Source organism: Dryobates pubescens, chromosome 8, assembly GCF_014839835.1.
Source record: "Dryobates pubescens isolate bDryPub1 chromosome 8, bDryPub1.pri, whole genome shotgun sequence".
NCBI lineage: Eukaryota > Metazoa > Chordata > Aves > Piciformes > Picidae > Dryobates > Dryobates pubescens.
Window position 1 is genome coordinate 12,468,354 of NC_071619.1, and position 18,052 is coordinate 12,486,405.

Consider the following 18,052-nt stretch of genomic DNA (forward strand, 5'->3'; position numbering starts at 1 on the left):
CTTCCTGTCCAGCAAGACTATAAAGGGGAGAGCGTGGCAGCCGTCTTTTTCTTTGCTCCTGCCTCACCTGTCTGAAAGGACCCACAGCTGCTGCCAGCCTCCTGGTTCTGCCATGTGGCTGCATCTGATCTCCCTGCTGTGTCCACGCTTCTCTAGAGGACTGAAATCCACATACACCGAGGCAGATACAAGGCCATCCAAATGTGGTTTTTATACTTTCCTATTCATCCTTATTCCTTACCCTTGTAAATCCTCCCTGTTATGGCTATATATAGAGAGTTAAAAAATTTACTTCTCCTACTTCCACATCTACTCCAGGTTTGGTAGATTTACGTCCAGTCTCTTTGGGGGCAGGGGGGAGGATTTCTTGGTTTTCTTGCTACCATCTGAGCTCTTAAACTCCAGTTAAGTCTCAAACCACCACACTCATCCAATCCTTTTTTGAACACCTCCAGGGACGGTGAGTCCACCACCTCCCTGGGAACAACACTCCCAGCAACATCCCCAAAACACTACAGGAGACAACTCTCTTCAGAATCTACGGCTGAGAAGAGACTGAAAAGAAGCACCTCACTTCTATCAGAGTGACTTACCTCCACAGAGGTGCAGATACAGGAATGGCAGGAAGAACATGACACAAAGTGGAGGCCAGATAAAATTATTGTCTTGGCTCTATGCCTGCCATTGACATTTAAGGAAAGGTGACTTGTGCTGGCACTAGACCCACTCTCTCCAAAGGATAAGAAGAACAAAGCTTATGCTTCTTTTCCAAAGCACCTTTAGCTACTGAATCTTCAAACTGAGCTCATCAGTAGGCAGAGCAGCAAGCTGGAGAACTGCTTGTCCACAATGCCTGCCCTCTGAATCAAAAACAGGCACCCTTTGCTGTCACAGCTCTGAACTGAACCTGCTGGCTACAGAGGTGGGATGTATTTGTACATACAGCACTACTGAAGACTTAGGGAAAGATGAGGCCATCCTCTTGGGGAGGAGTTGATCATCAAGGCTGCCACTTCTCTAAAGTTCTCTTTTGCCATATTCCCAGATAAGTACCTGCAGGATCTGTAATGGAAATATCATCTCCACAGTAATTTCTGCAGTGCTTGAAGGACACCATTGTTCTACAGCCTAAAAATCCCTGCGTGAGGATTTAGTGCTCCCAAGTGCCTCCTGGACATCAAACGTTTTCAAAGCTATTAGCTCTGATGGGTTTTTGAATAAGGCTCAAGGAAGCCTCTCACTCAGTATTTCTCCTAAGAAAAAGGTAACTCTGACCTGGTGGAATAAAAATTACTGAGAAGGAAGAAGAAAGCCCACACAGCCCACATTCTCTGCAAGCAAGGAAATGAGATTTGATTTACTCGGTAATTCCGAGGTGTGTTCAATTTCAGCTTGAACTTCTACTGATAAATTCAGCTTGGCTGAGCAACACCCCCAGCAAAGCCTGTCCAAAGCAATACGAGGTGATCCACACAATGACCTTTGAAGTTGAAGGTTTAAAGCCTTGGTGAGGGGTGGGAAGAGTTTTAGCATATTTTTGCATGCACAATATATAAACCCATGTCTTCCAATATGATAGAGGAAGACAATATGAAAAAGCAATTAGATCCAGTGCATACACAGCTCCTTATTGCTGCCAATTAATCAGTGTATTTATTTAGTTCACTGGTTAAATTTCCTCTTACTATGCAGCAGAGAACAACTCTGGGTCTATGTTTTCCGTGACTCAGAGGGATTTGATGACAAGCAGAAGTCACTCTCTTAAAGGACTTAGGGGCTTCAGCTCAGGGATTAATAACCCAGCTTCTTTTTCTCTGGATTTTAAACCCTCTAATTTGTACTGCATCAGCTGGAAGTTTTATTTGCACAACTAATTTTGTTTTAATGGGAATCTTAAACTCTGCTGTTCCCAAAATGCTGCCGCATTGCCCTCTTGATATAATTCTTACATCTGAATTTTTGCCTATATTTAAAGAGGATTACATGCTTGCAGAGCAAAGTTCTTAAGAAGCTGCACCTTATACTGATATATACAACTTCAAGTTCTACTTGACTTTTCCTAACTAACCAGGCATAGCAGTTGAGCAGTTCCCTCAGGCATTCAACACCACTTAAAGGCAGCTTGGGTGGAAGCTTTGTACCAGGTCTTTTTGCATCTCCAACTCAGCCCCACAATTCAGAGAAGCTCCACAAAAATCTGGAGTTTGCATGCATTTGACCACGTAGAAACATATTTTTAAGGTGGGATAAACCACAGGGGTTCCTTCTCGCCTCTGGGTAACAGAATAATTTGGTACCGCAGTAACCCTGCTGAGAAAACAAGTGACAGAAGTTGGAGAGGGCCACAGGTCTTTGTTACTCTGCACAGACTCTGATCTTACAGTTCTGAGAATCATTTACAAAGGGAATTTTTCAGTGAAGTGGTGCTATAATTTTACCCCAATGTATCTACTACCTTGGGGGCCCAAGAATGAGTCTGCAGGTGGAAAAATTCAGATGCTTTAAAGTCTCTGGGTTTTTGTTGTCGCTCTCCAGCAGCCTGAACTGGCCTGACTCAGGAAAGACTAAATTCCTCCCATATGCTTTTTTAAGGACTGACTTGTGACTGTGACTAGAGCTTTTGTTTGGTGCACTTTTATAAATGGCAGTAAGTACAGCTATTCACTTGGTTTACTGCTTCTAGACAACAGCTGCCAGCTACAATCAACTTGGAGAGAACAAGAGGGCAGGGCAGGGCCAGCTGCAGCCACAGGATGCATCATAGCACCAAGCAATGGTTGTGCATTAGGAAAGCTACTGTGATTCTCCCTTCTCATCTCCTTAAAACGTGTCAAGGGCACTAATTAGCAGGGCATCCAAGGCACCCAAAGGCTACTAAGAAAGATGTCCCTAGTGCCCTGTTAAGGTCCAATCCCAAGACGACTACTGAAGCTTTAGGAGCCTGCTGAACTCTCCCAGTCATGAGCCTCCAACACTGCCTGATATTCAGAAAGAATTAAAAGATCACAAGAGCTGCAGAACTGAGAAAAGCAGAAAGGAAATAAAGTGACCTACTTTATATTCTGCTATCACATGTTGAAAGAGACAGGATCACAAAATGCCAGTAGAGGCACATGTAAAAGAATCCTCTCAAGTGTGTGTGCTGTCAGCAGCCTGGTGACACACAGCCCCCCATGGAAGAAACAATGGCAGGGAAAAACTCAAGTCAAATACTGTGGGAGAAAAACAATTCAATACCTATAGAGAAGGGAACAGAGAGAGTAAGAGAAGCCTGTGATCTGAAATGCTGCTTGCTATTACCCTTGCAGGCGTGAAAGCATCAAAACCTCTGCCAGGAAGGGGCATCTAGCATCAGAATGATCTGATTGTCTCTTCCAAGAGCAAGTGACAGAGAAGAGCTGTGATCTTAAAAATTTGGTAGATCTTTCTGCAGCATCTGCTCTTGGGTTAGTAACAAGAGGCAGGGCAGAAGAATCCACAGCAGCCTGCAAGCACCTGGGTTTGACTGTGTAACATTACTGGAGATATGGCTCACACTCCAGAGTCTGGATTCATCTTTTAAACCACGTTTATTGGATGTTTTAAAGTAAGGCTTTTGTGAGAGTATAGTCAAAAGTTGATTTTTCCCCCCTTCTTTTGTAAAGGGGAATGCTATCAAAATGGAATTCTCCTACTCCCCAGATCTGACTTGTGATTTTTTTTGCATCATTCTTTTGGCTTTTTTAAACAAGGATCAGGATCAAACCAACTGGCTATTTTTCTTCAAGCATCTTAACCTGACCTGTTCCAAACCCATCACAGAAAAAGCTCTCCCTGACATATGTAAGCTGAGGTCTCAGTGAGTTATGATCTCATGTACAAAAAACATGGCAGATTCAAGCCATGTCACTCAACAGAACAGTTACTTGTGTATTCCCTTGAGTACTGTGTCCAGTTCTGGGCCCCTCAGTTTAGGAAGGATGTTGACTTCCTGGAATGTGTCCAGAGAAGGGCAATGAAGTTGGTGAGGAGTTTGGAACACAAGCCCTATGAGGAGAGGCTGAGGGAGCTGGGGTTGCTTAGCCTGCAGAAGAGGACACTCAGGGGTGACCTTATTGCTCTCTACAACTACCTGAAGGGAGGTTGTAGACAGGCGGAGGTTGATCTCTTCTCCCAGGCAGCCAGCTCCAGAACAAGAGGACACAGTCCCAGGCTGTGCCAGGGGACGTTTAGGCTGGATGTTAGGAAGAAGTTCTATATAGTGAGAGTGATTGCCCATTGGAATGGGCTGCCTGGGGAGGTGATGGAGTCACCATCATTGGAGGTGTTCAAGAGGAGACTTGATGGGGTGCTCGGTGCCATGGGTTAGTTGTTCAGGTGGGTTGGATTGGTTGAGGGGTTGGACGCAATGATCTTGAAGGTCTCTTCCAACCTGGTCTATTCTATTCTATTCTATTCTATCCTATCCTATCCTATCCTATCCTATCCTATCCTATCCTATCCTATCCTATCCTATCCTATCCTATTCTACTCTAACTGTACTTCACTCAAATGAAGGGTTTCTGGGTGAGGATGCGGGACCAGGCTATGCCTCAAGCTAATAATGTAGCTGGCAAGACCATAAGTTTCTGATATGACTTAACAACTGATTTTGTGACGAGCAGCTGGGGACAGCAGTGGTCAGCAACCAACTTCATTATGCCACAATGTTTAGTAGAGCATTAACTGCCCAGCCCTAGCATCACTGAGTCCTAGCTCTGGAACATCAGCTTAGTAGATCGTGACAGATGCGCTTTAGGACTCAGGCAGTCCTGCAATATTATCCCTCCGGGCACTGCTGAGGGTGGAAAGCTCAGCAAGAACTGGATGATGTGGGAAACTGTCATCAGCTGAAGAAATTAACTTTGGATCACGTTAATATTCTCCCCTGCAAAAAGTGTGTCATGCTCAGGTATCTGAGAAGAAGGCTAAGATAAGGCATTACAGTAGCTTTTTTTTAACCATTCTTCTGAGAAGGGGAGGTTAGCCCAGCAACAGACTTAAGTCTGTGCCTACAAAGCGACTTGTAGGTGGTACTGTAATTAAATTGGTCCATCACTTAAAATAGAAAAGCACATCTTTATAGCTGAGGTGAGAACTAGGAGTCTATAGTGAGAGGCTTCCATCAAGTCGCTGGTTTTCAGGAGCATTAACAACAGGGTAGAAACTTCCCAATAACAGCAGCTTGGATGCTGTCAGTCAGGCAGCCTAAGCTCCAGCATGACAACCTTGGCTCCCTCACAAATGCACATTTCTGTTTCCATCAGCTGGAAGATTGTTCCTGTCCTACTGTTTCAAGACATTCAACAAAAAGAGTACTTTCTTACACACAAATTGCAGCCTTAAAGTGCCTACACTGTAGCTCACAGCTACCCTTTCTAAGAAATGAAGGGGACAAAGAAACCCTGCAGATACCATCACGTGCAACTCCATCTAGATCTGTGTTCTGTGCTACATAAATTCACAGCATCACAGAACACTGGAGGCTGGAAGGGACCTCAAGAGATCATAGAGTCCAAGCCCCCTGCCACAGCAGGATCACCTAGGGTAGTCCACACAGGAATGCATGCAGGCGGGTTTTGAATGTGTCCAGAGAAGGAGACTCCACAACCTCTCTGGGCAGCCTGTTCCAGTGCTCTGTCACTCTCACCATAAAGAAGTTTCTCCTTATGTTGAAGTGAAACCTTCTATGTTCAAGTTTGTATCCGTTGCTCCTTGTCTTATTACTGCACACCCCCAAAAGGAGCTTGGCCCTCTCCACTTCACATCCATCCCTCAGATATTTGTACACATCAATCAGATCCCCTTTCTCAGTCTTCTCAAGACTAAACAGCCCCAGGTCTCTCAGTCTCTCTTCATAGGGGAGATGCTCAAGTCCCTTGTGTCATCCTCATGTCTCTCCACTGGATTCTCTCCAGCAGGTCTCTGTCTCTCTTGAGCTGGGGAGCCCAAAATTGGACACAGTATTCCAGGTGTGGTGTCACTAGGGCAGAGTAGAGGGGGAGAAGAACCTGATAAACCTTATGGTGACAGTCACAGCAAATGGAAGCTGGGCAGGTGCCAGACTCCAGCAAACCACCAGTATGACACAGCTGAGCAAAGGCTATAGCATCTTGGCTTGAGGAGAGGCAGAAGAGGACTGAAGATGGGAGACTCAGTCATCTCTTCACTCTTCCTTTTAAACATTCTGAAGGAAAACCACTGGCAGTGTAGCCTCAGGGCAGGCTCTATGTGACCTCCATATTCACATATGGATTGATTTGATTAGGGGGTTGGAACATTAATTTTCACAGAACTTAGAAGAAGGCTGCAAAGGACAATTCAATGCCTAAGTGCAAAGGCTGGTGTCTTACTTGCAGGAAGGGCAATGGTTTGATTCACAGATGTTGCCAAAGAAATACACCCCGAGGGGAGCTGACAGCAGTGCCCAGAGAAACTAATTCTCACAGCATCAGCATGGTACTATATTTCCAGCTTTCTACTGTGTTAATAATCATCATCATCATAATAAGCCACATACTCATGGGGCTTCAAAGCAGCTCAGTTTGGCCTGCAAAAGACAATACAAAGCTTCCCAAAGCCAAGGCACCCCAAGCACAGTTAGCTGGCTATGTCATGCCAGTTCCCTGGCACTGAATCTCACTGCCAAAAAGATGCAGTGTCCTCCTCTGTGATCACATTTCACTCAAGCAGCTGTCACTCAGTGATTCAATTGGTCCATTAGTGGAATAGGAGCTTGCTCCTGCCATTGCAAATGGAAGAAGCACTCACATGAACTCCTCCTCTTCTATGGCTTCTACACAAGACCCCAGCCCAGCATTTTCTGAGAAGTCAGGAAGTCCAAGAGTAAGATTTCAGAGTTCTGTGTGGGTTTATAGCCAACTCAAAAAACAAATGCAGTGTGATGAAGAAAACACACTTGAGAAACCAAGATGGGGTTTTGTGTGCAACCAAACCAACCTTAAGCATGGTATTTCATTAGTAAGCTTCTGAACATAGTAAGACTAAGTGGTAAACTTCCCAACTAGGAGGCTAAGGCTGCTGGAAACAACATTAATGTCTGCAGGGAACTACCCTGATCTCTGAACATTAAGGATATATCGACAGATTCTCCAAACCCAGAGGTCACCCTGGCTAACTCCATGGAAGAGAAAAGCTTCTTAATTTAAACTAACAGTGAATGCAACTGTGACGCTGGTTAACATTGATGCAAGTGATGGTTGCTGGGTCACAACAGCTTATTTCAGACATCCTTGGTATTTTCAGACAAATTGCCCAGGGCAATTCACCAGTTTCTTATCTGGGAGGCAGGACACAGGCTTTCCCTGCTAGCAACTCTTGCTGTGAAGCAGTTATTGACAGAGAACATAAATTCATGTTTTGGAAACAGTGAAACTCCTACGAACAGGTGCTCAGGTGAAAGCAAACACAGGGCTATGAATTAAAATCCTTCCACAGGCCTATGCTCATGCCAGCTACGAGGCAGATGCTGAAATAGCATGTGCTGCTAGCAATACTTAGCTCCCCAGGAGTTTATTTGTGCCTTAACTGCACTATGGGGGAATCCAAGTGTCCTCTAACTAAAGCAGTGGAATTGATTTATAGCCCCTGGTATTTGGCTGATGCAGAACCACCTTCCCCAGCTCGCTCCCTCTGGTCATCCATCCCTCCTGCTTGCTGTCTTCAAGTAATACATCTTTGCTCCCTGAGCAATCCCACTGCCTGCCTCAGACCTCCCATGAAGATAGGAGGAGTGATACACATCAAAGATGCCACCTTTTCCTCTATTAAAAGATTTGCCTTTGAGCTCCCTACTGCAGACAAGAAAAGGGAACTTCTTGTTTTAACATCCAAATGCCAAGTGCTAGAGAGCCAAACCCCCAAATCTTCCAGCTGAGTGGAGCTCTGTTCAGGTGCAGCTCCATTTGGCTCAGCAGCATTCACTCTCTTGCTCTGGGAAGCAGAGCGACTACAAAGCTCAATTTGATTCCCACTTTGAAATCAGAGCGATGACCCAGTTTATCACTTTTGGGAAACAGCTGCAGCTCTAGCTAGAGGATCCAGATGAGAGGCAGAAAAATATCATCTGTTACAGCATGGTACTACCAGAGAGAAGGAAGAGTAACAGTCTCCGAAGGCAGCAGTTTTAGCCTATAGAAGGCCCAGAATGAACATGGCTGGCAGTCACTGAAAACCCTGTTCCCTTTTGTGAGAGGAGAATTTGACTCCAGGACGGGCTGCTCTCAGTCACGCTGCTGTCTGTAACTGGCACAGCAGGCTACAGCCTGTCTGCTTCTAGGGCTGTAAAGCAGAGAGATGACTGAGTGTGTCGGAGCTTAGGGTGGAGCTGGGGACTAAAGCAGCAAAGTACAGTGCTAGAAATCCAGCTTTAGAGAGGACGCTGAAAGAAGTTTGCAGAGTGCCTGTATGCATTATGCACCTGGCAACAGCCAGTGCCTATTGTTCCTGTTTCACAAGGGATCAGCAAACCTTCTCAATCTGGAGCGCCACAACATGCCAATTGAATCGCGGCTCGGCAGCAGCCAGCCGCTGGCAGCTCCTCCCCTCAGCGCAGACGTGCGGAGTTGTAATTGAATCGTTACCAACGCAGGCGGTTTTGATCCCTCTGCTGCGACGCTCCGTGGAGCTCTCCCTGCCCTGTACAGGCACACTCGGTGGTGATGGCAGCCCCTAACGTCACCTTCCGCTTCCCCAGCAGATCACACGGCGCTTCAAACCTTGCCTGGCTCCCCCGGGGCTCCACACCAGCTGCCCTCTCCCTTGGCAGGACACAGGGCTCAAAATTTGCTCAAGCCAGCAGGGTAAAAGCTGGGAAGGAGTTCAGATCCCAGCCTGCAGACTCTTCCTGTAGCAACCTACAGCCCCTTTTCCAAGCTCAGTTAAGCACCACATATAAAACATATCCACCAGGAATCTGAGAAGCCTATTGTGAAACACCAAGGGTGCAGGACAAGCACTAGATGAACACCAGCCTGTCTCCACAGCATGGGCTGGGAGCTTATTACAAAGTTAAATCTGTGGCTCCTGCTCAGCATGCTCCCAGTTGTGACTCAGGCTGGGCTCATAATTCACATCCCCAAGTCTTGCCTCTGTAGCCCCAGCACAGAGGCTTTATCTAGCTCCAGGAGACTCTACCCTGTTTGCAACCCACAGCACGTAGCAGCTCCAGAAGGCAGCTCTTCCAAAACACAGCCCAAACATTCAGTGGTCACCTACACTACAGCAGTTCTGAGGCCCTTATCAGTCCTGGTGACAGTAGTGACAGCCTGGGAAGGATATGAGAACAGCCCTGAGAACTGAAGGCAAGCCTTGCTTTGAAGTTTTATGGGTTTACTTTTGCTACCAGTTTGTACTTTGAGGCAATCCCTAACCTGCCAAAGAGGACAGCTCACAGAGTGGTATGAAGCAGGACATGCTTTAGCATTTGCAGTGCACACTGTGGAAAGACTCTGCTTTGGGCACAGACAATGTGACCCATGGTCATGCTGCTGTCTCAGAGAGGCACAGAGCAGCTACTGTTACTAGTAGAAATGGGCAGAATGCTGGGGCACCTCTGTGTTGAGCCTGAAAGAAGGGAATTGAAGGGTTTCTCCCAGAATCTCAGAATCAACCAGGCTGGAAGAGACCTCCAAGATCATCAAGTCCAACCAATCACCCAACCAGAACTAATAAACTGAACCACGGCACTAAGTGCCTCACCCAGGCTTTTCTTAAAGACTGGATGTGTCCAGAACTGAATTAGGAACAGGATGATAATCTCACCAGCAGCAGGTGTTGTTAAAAAACAATGCCCTTCTTTTGTCCCTCTAATGGGCCTGCCACACTTTGTCCCCCCTCCCCGTCCTCCAGTGACGCACAGTGTATTGTACTCTGCATGTTAATAAAAGGCACTACACAGCACAAAGTCGCAGCTCCAAAGCTCATCTCCAGCTTCAAGTCTCCTTGCAGCAAAGCTGATCAGTCCTTGAAACCTCTTCAGAACCATTGAGTCTGGCACACTGCATAAAGCAGTCTAAGCCATTAGTGAATTGGAGGGATATTTCTCTTGTAAACCAAACCAAACCAGAACCCCACACTAAAAAAACCTGAAAGATACCTAAATCAGAGAGCCCCTCCATAAGCTGGCAAGCCAGCAATCTGCCAGCTCCAGAAGAATTTTTATGCAGACCTTTTAAACCTGGGGTTCCAATTTCTCTGGGTATAGCTCAGCTTCCCATTTAAACAATAAAATCTGTTTCAAGCCATTAATCATGAGTAGGTGTCAGTAATGAGACCATGAAACCCAACATCCCTGCAAACCCATCATTTGCAAAGGTGTGATGACTTTAAATTAGGGCTTTGCCTTGCTGACCTCTTTACTGCAGTTTCCTATTCCTACTACCGTGTGCAACACAGCACTAGCAAGCTTGATACTTTCTAGCCCAAAGCTCGCTGCATTTCAGAAGTGAAGCAGCATTATGTCAAAACCATTTTGAAGTATGTCTGGAGTCCTCATAACATGTTATATTAATGTAAGAGATTAGGGGGATTTATTGCAGCAGTACCTGGTGCTGATGGTACTTGGTATTTCAAAAACACTAAACACACCCATGCTGACAGGCTTTTAATTCTTAACACCACTGCCAGCAGTACTGAAAAACAGCAAAGCTGTTTTGCTGCTAGTTACAGAAACCAGAACAAGCTGAATAAACCATGACTTCAATAGAATAGAATAGAATAGAATAGAATAGAATAGAATAGAATAGAATAGAATAGAATAGATACATAGAATAAACCAGGTTGGAAGAGACCTTCATAGAATAGAGTAGAATAGAATAGAATAGAGTAGAGTAGAGTAGAGTAGAGTAGAATAGAATAGAATAGAATAGAATAGAATAGAATAGAATAGAATAGAATAGAATAGAATAGAATAGAATAGAATAGAATAGACCAGGTTGGAAGAGACCTTCAAGATCATCGTGTTCAACCCATCATCCAACACCACCTAATCAACTAAACCATGCAACCAAGCACCCTATCAAGTCTCCTCCTAAACACCTCCAGTGATGGTGACCCCACCACCTCCCCTGGCAGCAGATTCCAATGGGCAATCACTCTGGCTCAGACAGGGCTTGTAAACCCATCTGCACCCCTTTGTGACCTTCTGTGCCACTCACTGGTGGAGCCTCTCAGAGCTGCACTTTGGGTTAGTACTGAAACACAGCCTCAGGTTGTGCCAGGGGAGGTTTAGATAGGGTATTAGGAAAATTTTCATGACTAAAGAGTGGTCAGGCATCAGAACAGGCTGCCCTGAGAGGTGCAGTCACCATCCTTGGAGGTGTTAAAAAAATGTGTAGACATGAACTCTTTTGGACATGGTTTGATGGCCATGGTGGTGTTAGATCAACATTTGGGCTTGATGGTCTTAAAGATCTTTTCTGACTGCAACAATCCTATGATTCTATGAAGCCCCACAAGGCAACAACAGGCCATGTGGATCGGGGTGGTCAGGGAGGAACAGCCGGCATTTGAGGTGTGACCTCAAGGAAAGGGAAATGGCTCTGTAAGATTGCCTGGCCATATCTGACTGCAGCTGCCTTAATTATAAAGCTATTACAATGTGGAACAACCCAAGCATTACACTCATTTATCACAATTTCAAGAGTGATACAGTTGTCTTGGTTTTCCATCTGCATCGGATCTGGCTCCCAACACTTTTCATCTGCAGTTACCAGGCTAATATACACAGGGCAGGTGTTCACAACAGTCTTTCCCACTGACCTTTACACCACCTCCAAAATGGGAGATTTCACCAAAGGTACTGATTCCTCTCACCTGAGCCTCTCCACAGTAACTGTGTTACATCAGCATCAAGAAGGGAGCTGCCTTCCTACAGGCAGCTGCTCTTTCACATCCAGAAAAGGCAGATGTGAGATCCCTTCCACACCATTTATGTCCTGTGTTTTCAGTGTTTCTGTTTGTTTGTGTTTGCCCTTTTGGAGCAACTCTCCTGTTGCTGTTTTCTCACTGCCTTGACCCTGTTCTCTGCTACTGCTCGTGTCAGAAAACTTGTTGAGAGCTTCTCAGATCAGATATGACACAGAGAAAGTCTACTGCCTCCAATGCATTAAGTACAAGGCACTCCAGTCATCTGGAGAGTACAGATAAGCCTATGAATTCGTTTCACAGAAGGCTATTTTGCCCTTTGACTTGAGAAAGGACTGAAACATCTTTGAAGACATGGGTATAATCACTTGCATGGAAGAGCTAAATCTACACTGGCAGTTAATGGCCAAGCCTATTTTTTTGACAGCGTGGCATCCTTCAGTTCCTTAAAGGACAAACAAGCAGGAGCCAAACGTGTTGAGAGGGAGAATACCACATACCAAAACAACCACCACAAATGAACCTTTCTGAAGTAAGGTTTAACAAATTAGCAAGTGAGAGAAGATGCCAATGACTAAGTAAGACATTTCCTGTTTCATGGCAAGTAACTGCAGCAAGGTCAACACAGCTAACGACTAGGAAGGATCATGAGTTTGCTTTGGCAAGTAGAGTCTTTGAGAATGGCACCACCAAAGACCACATAGTGTTGATAGACTGAGGTGGCTCATTGTCGAATCCCTGACATTTGCTTGCCCCTGGGAATCTCCCACTCTTTGCTCAAGGGAATATGGAAAGGAAAAGGTCTCTTCCCAGCATTTCTGATGTCAGCGCTGGATAAATCCCACCAGAGTCAGCAAAGCATTGCCATGAAGTCTTGCAAATACACCTGTGTAGAGCACAGATCTATGTATCCAAACTATGGTTCTTGGAGATCTTTACAGAATCACAGAATTATTGAGGCTGGAAAAGACCTCATCAAGTCCAGCCTATGACTTAACACCACAACATCAGCTAAACCATGCCACCAAGTGCCACATCCAATCTTTTCTTAAAGACCTCCAGTGATGGCAACTCCACCACCTCCCTGGGCAGTGCATTCCAGTGCCTAATCAGCCCTTCTGTGAGGAAGTGCTTCCTAATATCTAAACTAAACCTCCCCTGGCACAGCTTCATACTGTACCCTCTTGCCCTGTCACTTAGTTGCCTAGGAGAAGAGCTCAACCCTGACCTGACTACAACTACAAGTGATAAGGTGCCCTCTAAGTCTCCTCTTCTCCAGGCTGAACAACCCCAGCTCCCTCAGCCTCTCCTAATATGACTTTCCTCCCAGCCCTCCCTCACCAGTCTCATTGCTCTCCTCTGGACCCACTCCAGCACCTCAATATCCTTTAGGGCTGAAGGTGTACAATGGTATTAACAGCCTATCCTTAAAACAATCCCATGCCCATCAATTTCAAGAGCCCACCAATCTCCCCAGCATGTAATAATGTTAACATTAACGCTTATAAACAAAAAAAAAAAAGGAGAAAGCACTGAAATGACAGACTTAAGAATGGTAATAAACAGACATTAGTGAGTAACAAGGTAATAATGCCTTCAATAGGATTAAGGAAAAGAAAATGAGCAAAATCTCCTTCAACTGATTACTTAGCTACTTTTAAGGATATTAAAAATACAAAAACAAGAAAGAAAGAAAGGGAGAGAGGAAGGGAGAGAGGAAGGGAGAGAGGAAGGGAGAGAGGAAGGGAGAGAGGAAGGGAGAGAGGACAAGAGGAAAGAAAGAAAGAAAGAAAGAAAGAAAGAAAGAAAGAAAGAAAGAAAGAAAGAAAGAAAGAAAGAAAGAAAGAAAGAAAGAAAGAAAGAAAGAAAGAAAGAAAGAAAGAAAGAAAGAAAGAAAGAAAGAAAGAAAGAAAGAAAGAAAGAAAGAAAGAAAGAAAGAAAGAAAGAAAGAAAGAAAGAAAGAAAGAAAGAAAGAAAGAAAGAGAAAGAAAGAGAAAGAAAGAAAAAGAAAGAAAGAAAGAAAGAAAGAAAGAAAGAAAGAAAGAAAGAAAGAAAGAAAGAAAAAGAGAGAAAGAAAAAGAGAGAAAGAAAAAGAGAGAAAGAAAAAGAGAGGGAAAGAGAAAGAAAGAAAGAAAAGAAAGAAAAGAAAAGAGAAAAGAAAAGAGAGAAGAGAAGAGAAGAGAAGAGAAGAGAAGAGAAGAGAAGAGAAGAGAAGAGAAGAGAAGAGAAGAGAAGAGAAGAGAAGAGAAGAGAAGAGAAGAGAAGAGAAGAGAAGAGAAGAGAGGAAAAGAAAAGAAAAGAAAAGAAAAGAAAAGAAAAGAAAAGAAAAGAAAAGAAAAGAAAAGAAAAGAAAAGAAAAGAAAAGAAAAGAAAAGAAAAGAAAAGAAAAGAAAAGAAAAGAAAAGAAAAGAAAAGAAAAGAAAAGAAAAGAAAAGAAAAGAAAAGAAAAGAAAAGACAAACAAACGTGTAATACATGAACAGGGTGCCAGAACAGTCTGGAGGCAGCACAGTAAGTTTGACACAGGCTCAAGTAAGAGTTGGCAAGCTGATTAGGTTCAAGCGAATTGGAAGCAACTCAGAGCAGCTGGAAATTCCCCTTCCAACAGAGCTATGTCAAAGCCATGCCTGTCTGGTAATAGGGAATTCTCAGATACCACAGAGGAGTATGAGAAACTGGGCAGAAGCTTGTATCTGGGAAAGAAATCTTCAAAAGATTGACCCTCTAAATTGTAAAAACAGATGTTCCCAGTAAGGAAATGCCAGTCTCCTGAAACTACTGAAACAACTCAAAGGAGAGAATAACCAGTCCCAAACGTACTATCTGTGTGTGGATACACAAGTTAAATGTCAGCATTAAGTATTTCCATGTGGTACACTTCAAAAAACCAGGGCTATAAAGGAGGGTGGATTGTGAGTAGAAAATATTTATGGAGAGAAGTGGAATTAAGTGAACACACATGTAAACCCAGAAGTCACAACTGGGAGGGAAAAAAGGAAAAAAGGAGAGAAAACCCAGGGAGAGACTGCAGCAGCCAAAAGGCAAACTCGATCTCCCATGCTGCATAGAATGAAAACAACAAATTCTGTTATCCTACGAAAGCCAGACCCTGGCCTTGATCCTGGCCACTTACCATTACCTCTTATGTACTTACCACACGGGACAGCTACTGACAGAGGGGAAACCCCAGTCCAACACAAATGCCTGATCTCACTGGCAGATTGAAAGCAAAGGCAAGAAGTCTCCCTCTCCTCCTTGTGCAGTAAATTGCAGAGTGCTGACTAAACAGCCTGAGTGAGAGCACACAGTCCCTCACCACAGTGACATCTCCATGATTTCTTTGCACTTCACCAGGGCCTATTATTGCTTTGCTTTGTTTTATGTTCTCCCTATGCTGAGAGAAAGCATGAAGGGAGAGAAGAAAAAAAGGAAAGATCTGTCTTTCAACTTCTTAATCATCTTCCTCAAAATGCTCCATGCATCAGCACTGATTTCATTATCTGCCTGCTGCTAGAGATTTTATTTAAAGAATAACACACAAGGAAGAAAGGATTTAACCTGACCTCCCTGAACTGCTGGGAGATGAATACTACACAAAGCTGAAAAGCTTTTTCCCAGACTAACCCAAAGACTATGCAGAATTCCCCTCTGAGTCCCCAGTTTTAAATTTGGCTATCAAAGGCTTTTGGGTTTTTTTGGGCCTGGGTTGATGCAATCAGTGTATCATCAGTGAATGAGGATTGATAACATGAAGCACCACTAAATATAGCTGTGGGTACAGTGACTCTCAGAGGCAGAACAATACAGAAAAATCAAGTAAATTAAACCTGGAGTTCTTGTATCCAGCTCTATTGAGAAGAGGGTACAAAGCAGTAGGGTCCACATGTTTTTGCCCACTATACCAGTAAAGCCTTCCACCTGAGGCTTGGGGGCTCCACATTACAGATTGCTTAGGATAAGAAGTGAAAAGGTTAGCGGGAAGCACGGAAGGCTATCATCAAGTAATGAGTAAAAATATACTGCACAGAAAGAGAAACCAATTGCAGAGCAAGACACAGACAGGATCTTTTAACAGGTATTAGCATGAGATCCCATCCACTGGAAGGAATAATCTAAGGTGACTTACATAGAATATATACATAGAATAAACCAGGTTGGAAGAGACCTTCAAGATCATCGCGTCCAACCCATCAACCAATCCAACACCACCTAAACAACTAACCCACGGCACCAAGCACCCCATCAAGTCTTCTGAAAACCTCCAATGATGGCAACTCCACCACCTCCCCAGGCAGCCCATTCCAATGGGCAATCACTCTCTCTGTATAGAACTTTTTCCTAACATCTAGCCTGAACCTCCCCTGGCGCAGCCTGAGACTGTGTCCTCTTGTTCTGGTGCTGGTTGCCTGGGAGAAGAGACCAACATCCGTCTGTCTACAACCTCCCTTCAGGTAGTTGTAGAGAGTAATAAGGTCACCCCTGAGTCTCCTCTTCTCCAGGCTAAGCAACCCCAGCTCCCTCAGCCTCTCCTCGTAGGGCTTATGTTCCAGAACCCTCACCAACTTTGTTGCTCTTCTCTGGACTCGTTCCAGCAAGTCAACCTCCTTCCTAAACTGAGGGGCCCAGAACTGGACACAGTACTCGAGGTGCGAGTACTCGAGGACTTGAACGGTATCTCTACACTGTGTACACAATTTCTTCTCTGGAAGGTCCGGAGGTGTTGATGCTGCTGTTCTCTGGGATGATCCCCCCAGCTTGCATGGCAGCTCTGTATGTTGTCCACCCCAGGCTCCTGCAGAGTCATTTACCTCTCCAAGAGTGATTAACATATAATCCTGACATTCTGTTTGGGGGAAATAGGCCATCTCTTCCCTTCCTGAGACCACACATGGCAGCCTATTTTCAAAAAGCCACATTTACACATCTATGCAATACAGGCAGGACATGATGAGAGCAAATCAGACCAAATTAAGGAAGAGGCACCTAACCCTATCACCCTCTTTGTTAAAAACCTTATCTTTTTCAAAATCTCAAGCAGCTCAGTTCAATTACCCTAGAAAATTTCTACCAGCTGTTGCCTGAGTTCTAATTCCCTGATATCACAGCAAATCAAGGAATGTCCAACAGTTGTCCAATAGCTAAGTGCACTGCCAGAAACTTCCTGCCCTATTCTAAACTGTAGCATTCTCACAATCTGCAAGCACACTTGCTGGCAGTGCTGCATATTTCCAATATTCATACCCATCCTTCTGCATTTGCTGGACCCAGATGTCTGCATGTGATGGTAAAATAGGCTAAAGCAGAAGCCTCCTTTCTTTTCCTTTTGTCCACATCTGAACAAGGAACGTGAGAGCCCTGCCTTCACCCCTCACACTGCTGCCACACCATCAGATCCAGTGAGCACAAGGTACTCCCAAACACCTGTATTGCAGAGGTCAATACCAGAAAAGGTTATCCCCTCTGGCTTACCTGATCCTCAGAGAGCTGCGATATGTGATTCACTGCGGCGTAAGACTCTATCTTCGGGTTGAAGTGATTGATGATGGCTCTGAAACAAAAGAGAGACATTTTCAGAGGTCTCAGGAACAGCTTAGGGATGCAGCAGAAATTCCCCACCAGCCCCAGTTAGTGCACATGGAGTCACAGCTCTGCAAGTAGTTCCTCCCATGTCACACTGTACGTCTCACTCTGCCCAAGGCATGCTCCCCTCTGTGAGACTGATGCCGACTCAGTCACAAGCTCACTGGGCACTGTGGGCACAGGCACTGCCATATGTGTGGGTGCATTTGTCCCAGCAGACACAGGGCTTTACTCTGCAGAGGGAATTGCTGCCTTTCTGGAAACAGGCTGCAAATTGCTGTGTTGCAGCAGAGAGACAGAAAACCTGGGCATGGTTATCCCATCCTGCTCAGGAAGTGCATCTCCTCCTCCCTTCCAAAACCAGCATTGCCCAGAACTTTGCTCTGTGGAATTTTATTGCTTGATGTGTTGATGCTGATGGTTTATTGCTTTTAACTCCACTCTGTTGGCAATATTGGCACATGCAGTCATCCATGATTGCAGATCCTACTTTGACTTCTTCCCATAATGACTTCAGCCCTCAGCTCAAATTTCGATCTTTAGACACAATGTACCAAATACAGCAGCAG

The 18,052-nt window shown here is 44.8% G+C and overlaps 1 protein-coding gene across 1 annotated transcript in view; it reads right to left on the reverse strand.

The window, feature by feature from the left end:
* LOC128897393 (armadillo-like helical domain-containing protein 3) overlaps positions 1-17,571 on the reverse strand; it is a 42,345-nt gene extending 24,774 nt beyond the window's left edge. The window contains exon 1 of the mRNA XM_054163934.1: positions 17,373-17,571. Coding sequence (XP_054019909.1) covers positions 17,373-17,471 — 99 coding nt within the window. The 5' untranslated portion in view covers positions 17,472-17,571. The remainder of the gene's footprint in view (positions 1-17,372) is intronic.
* Between the last annotated feature and the right edge of the window lie 481 nt (positions 17,572-18,052).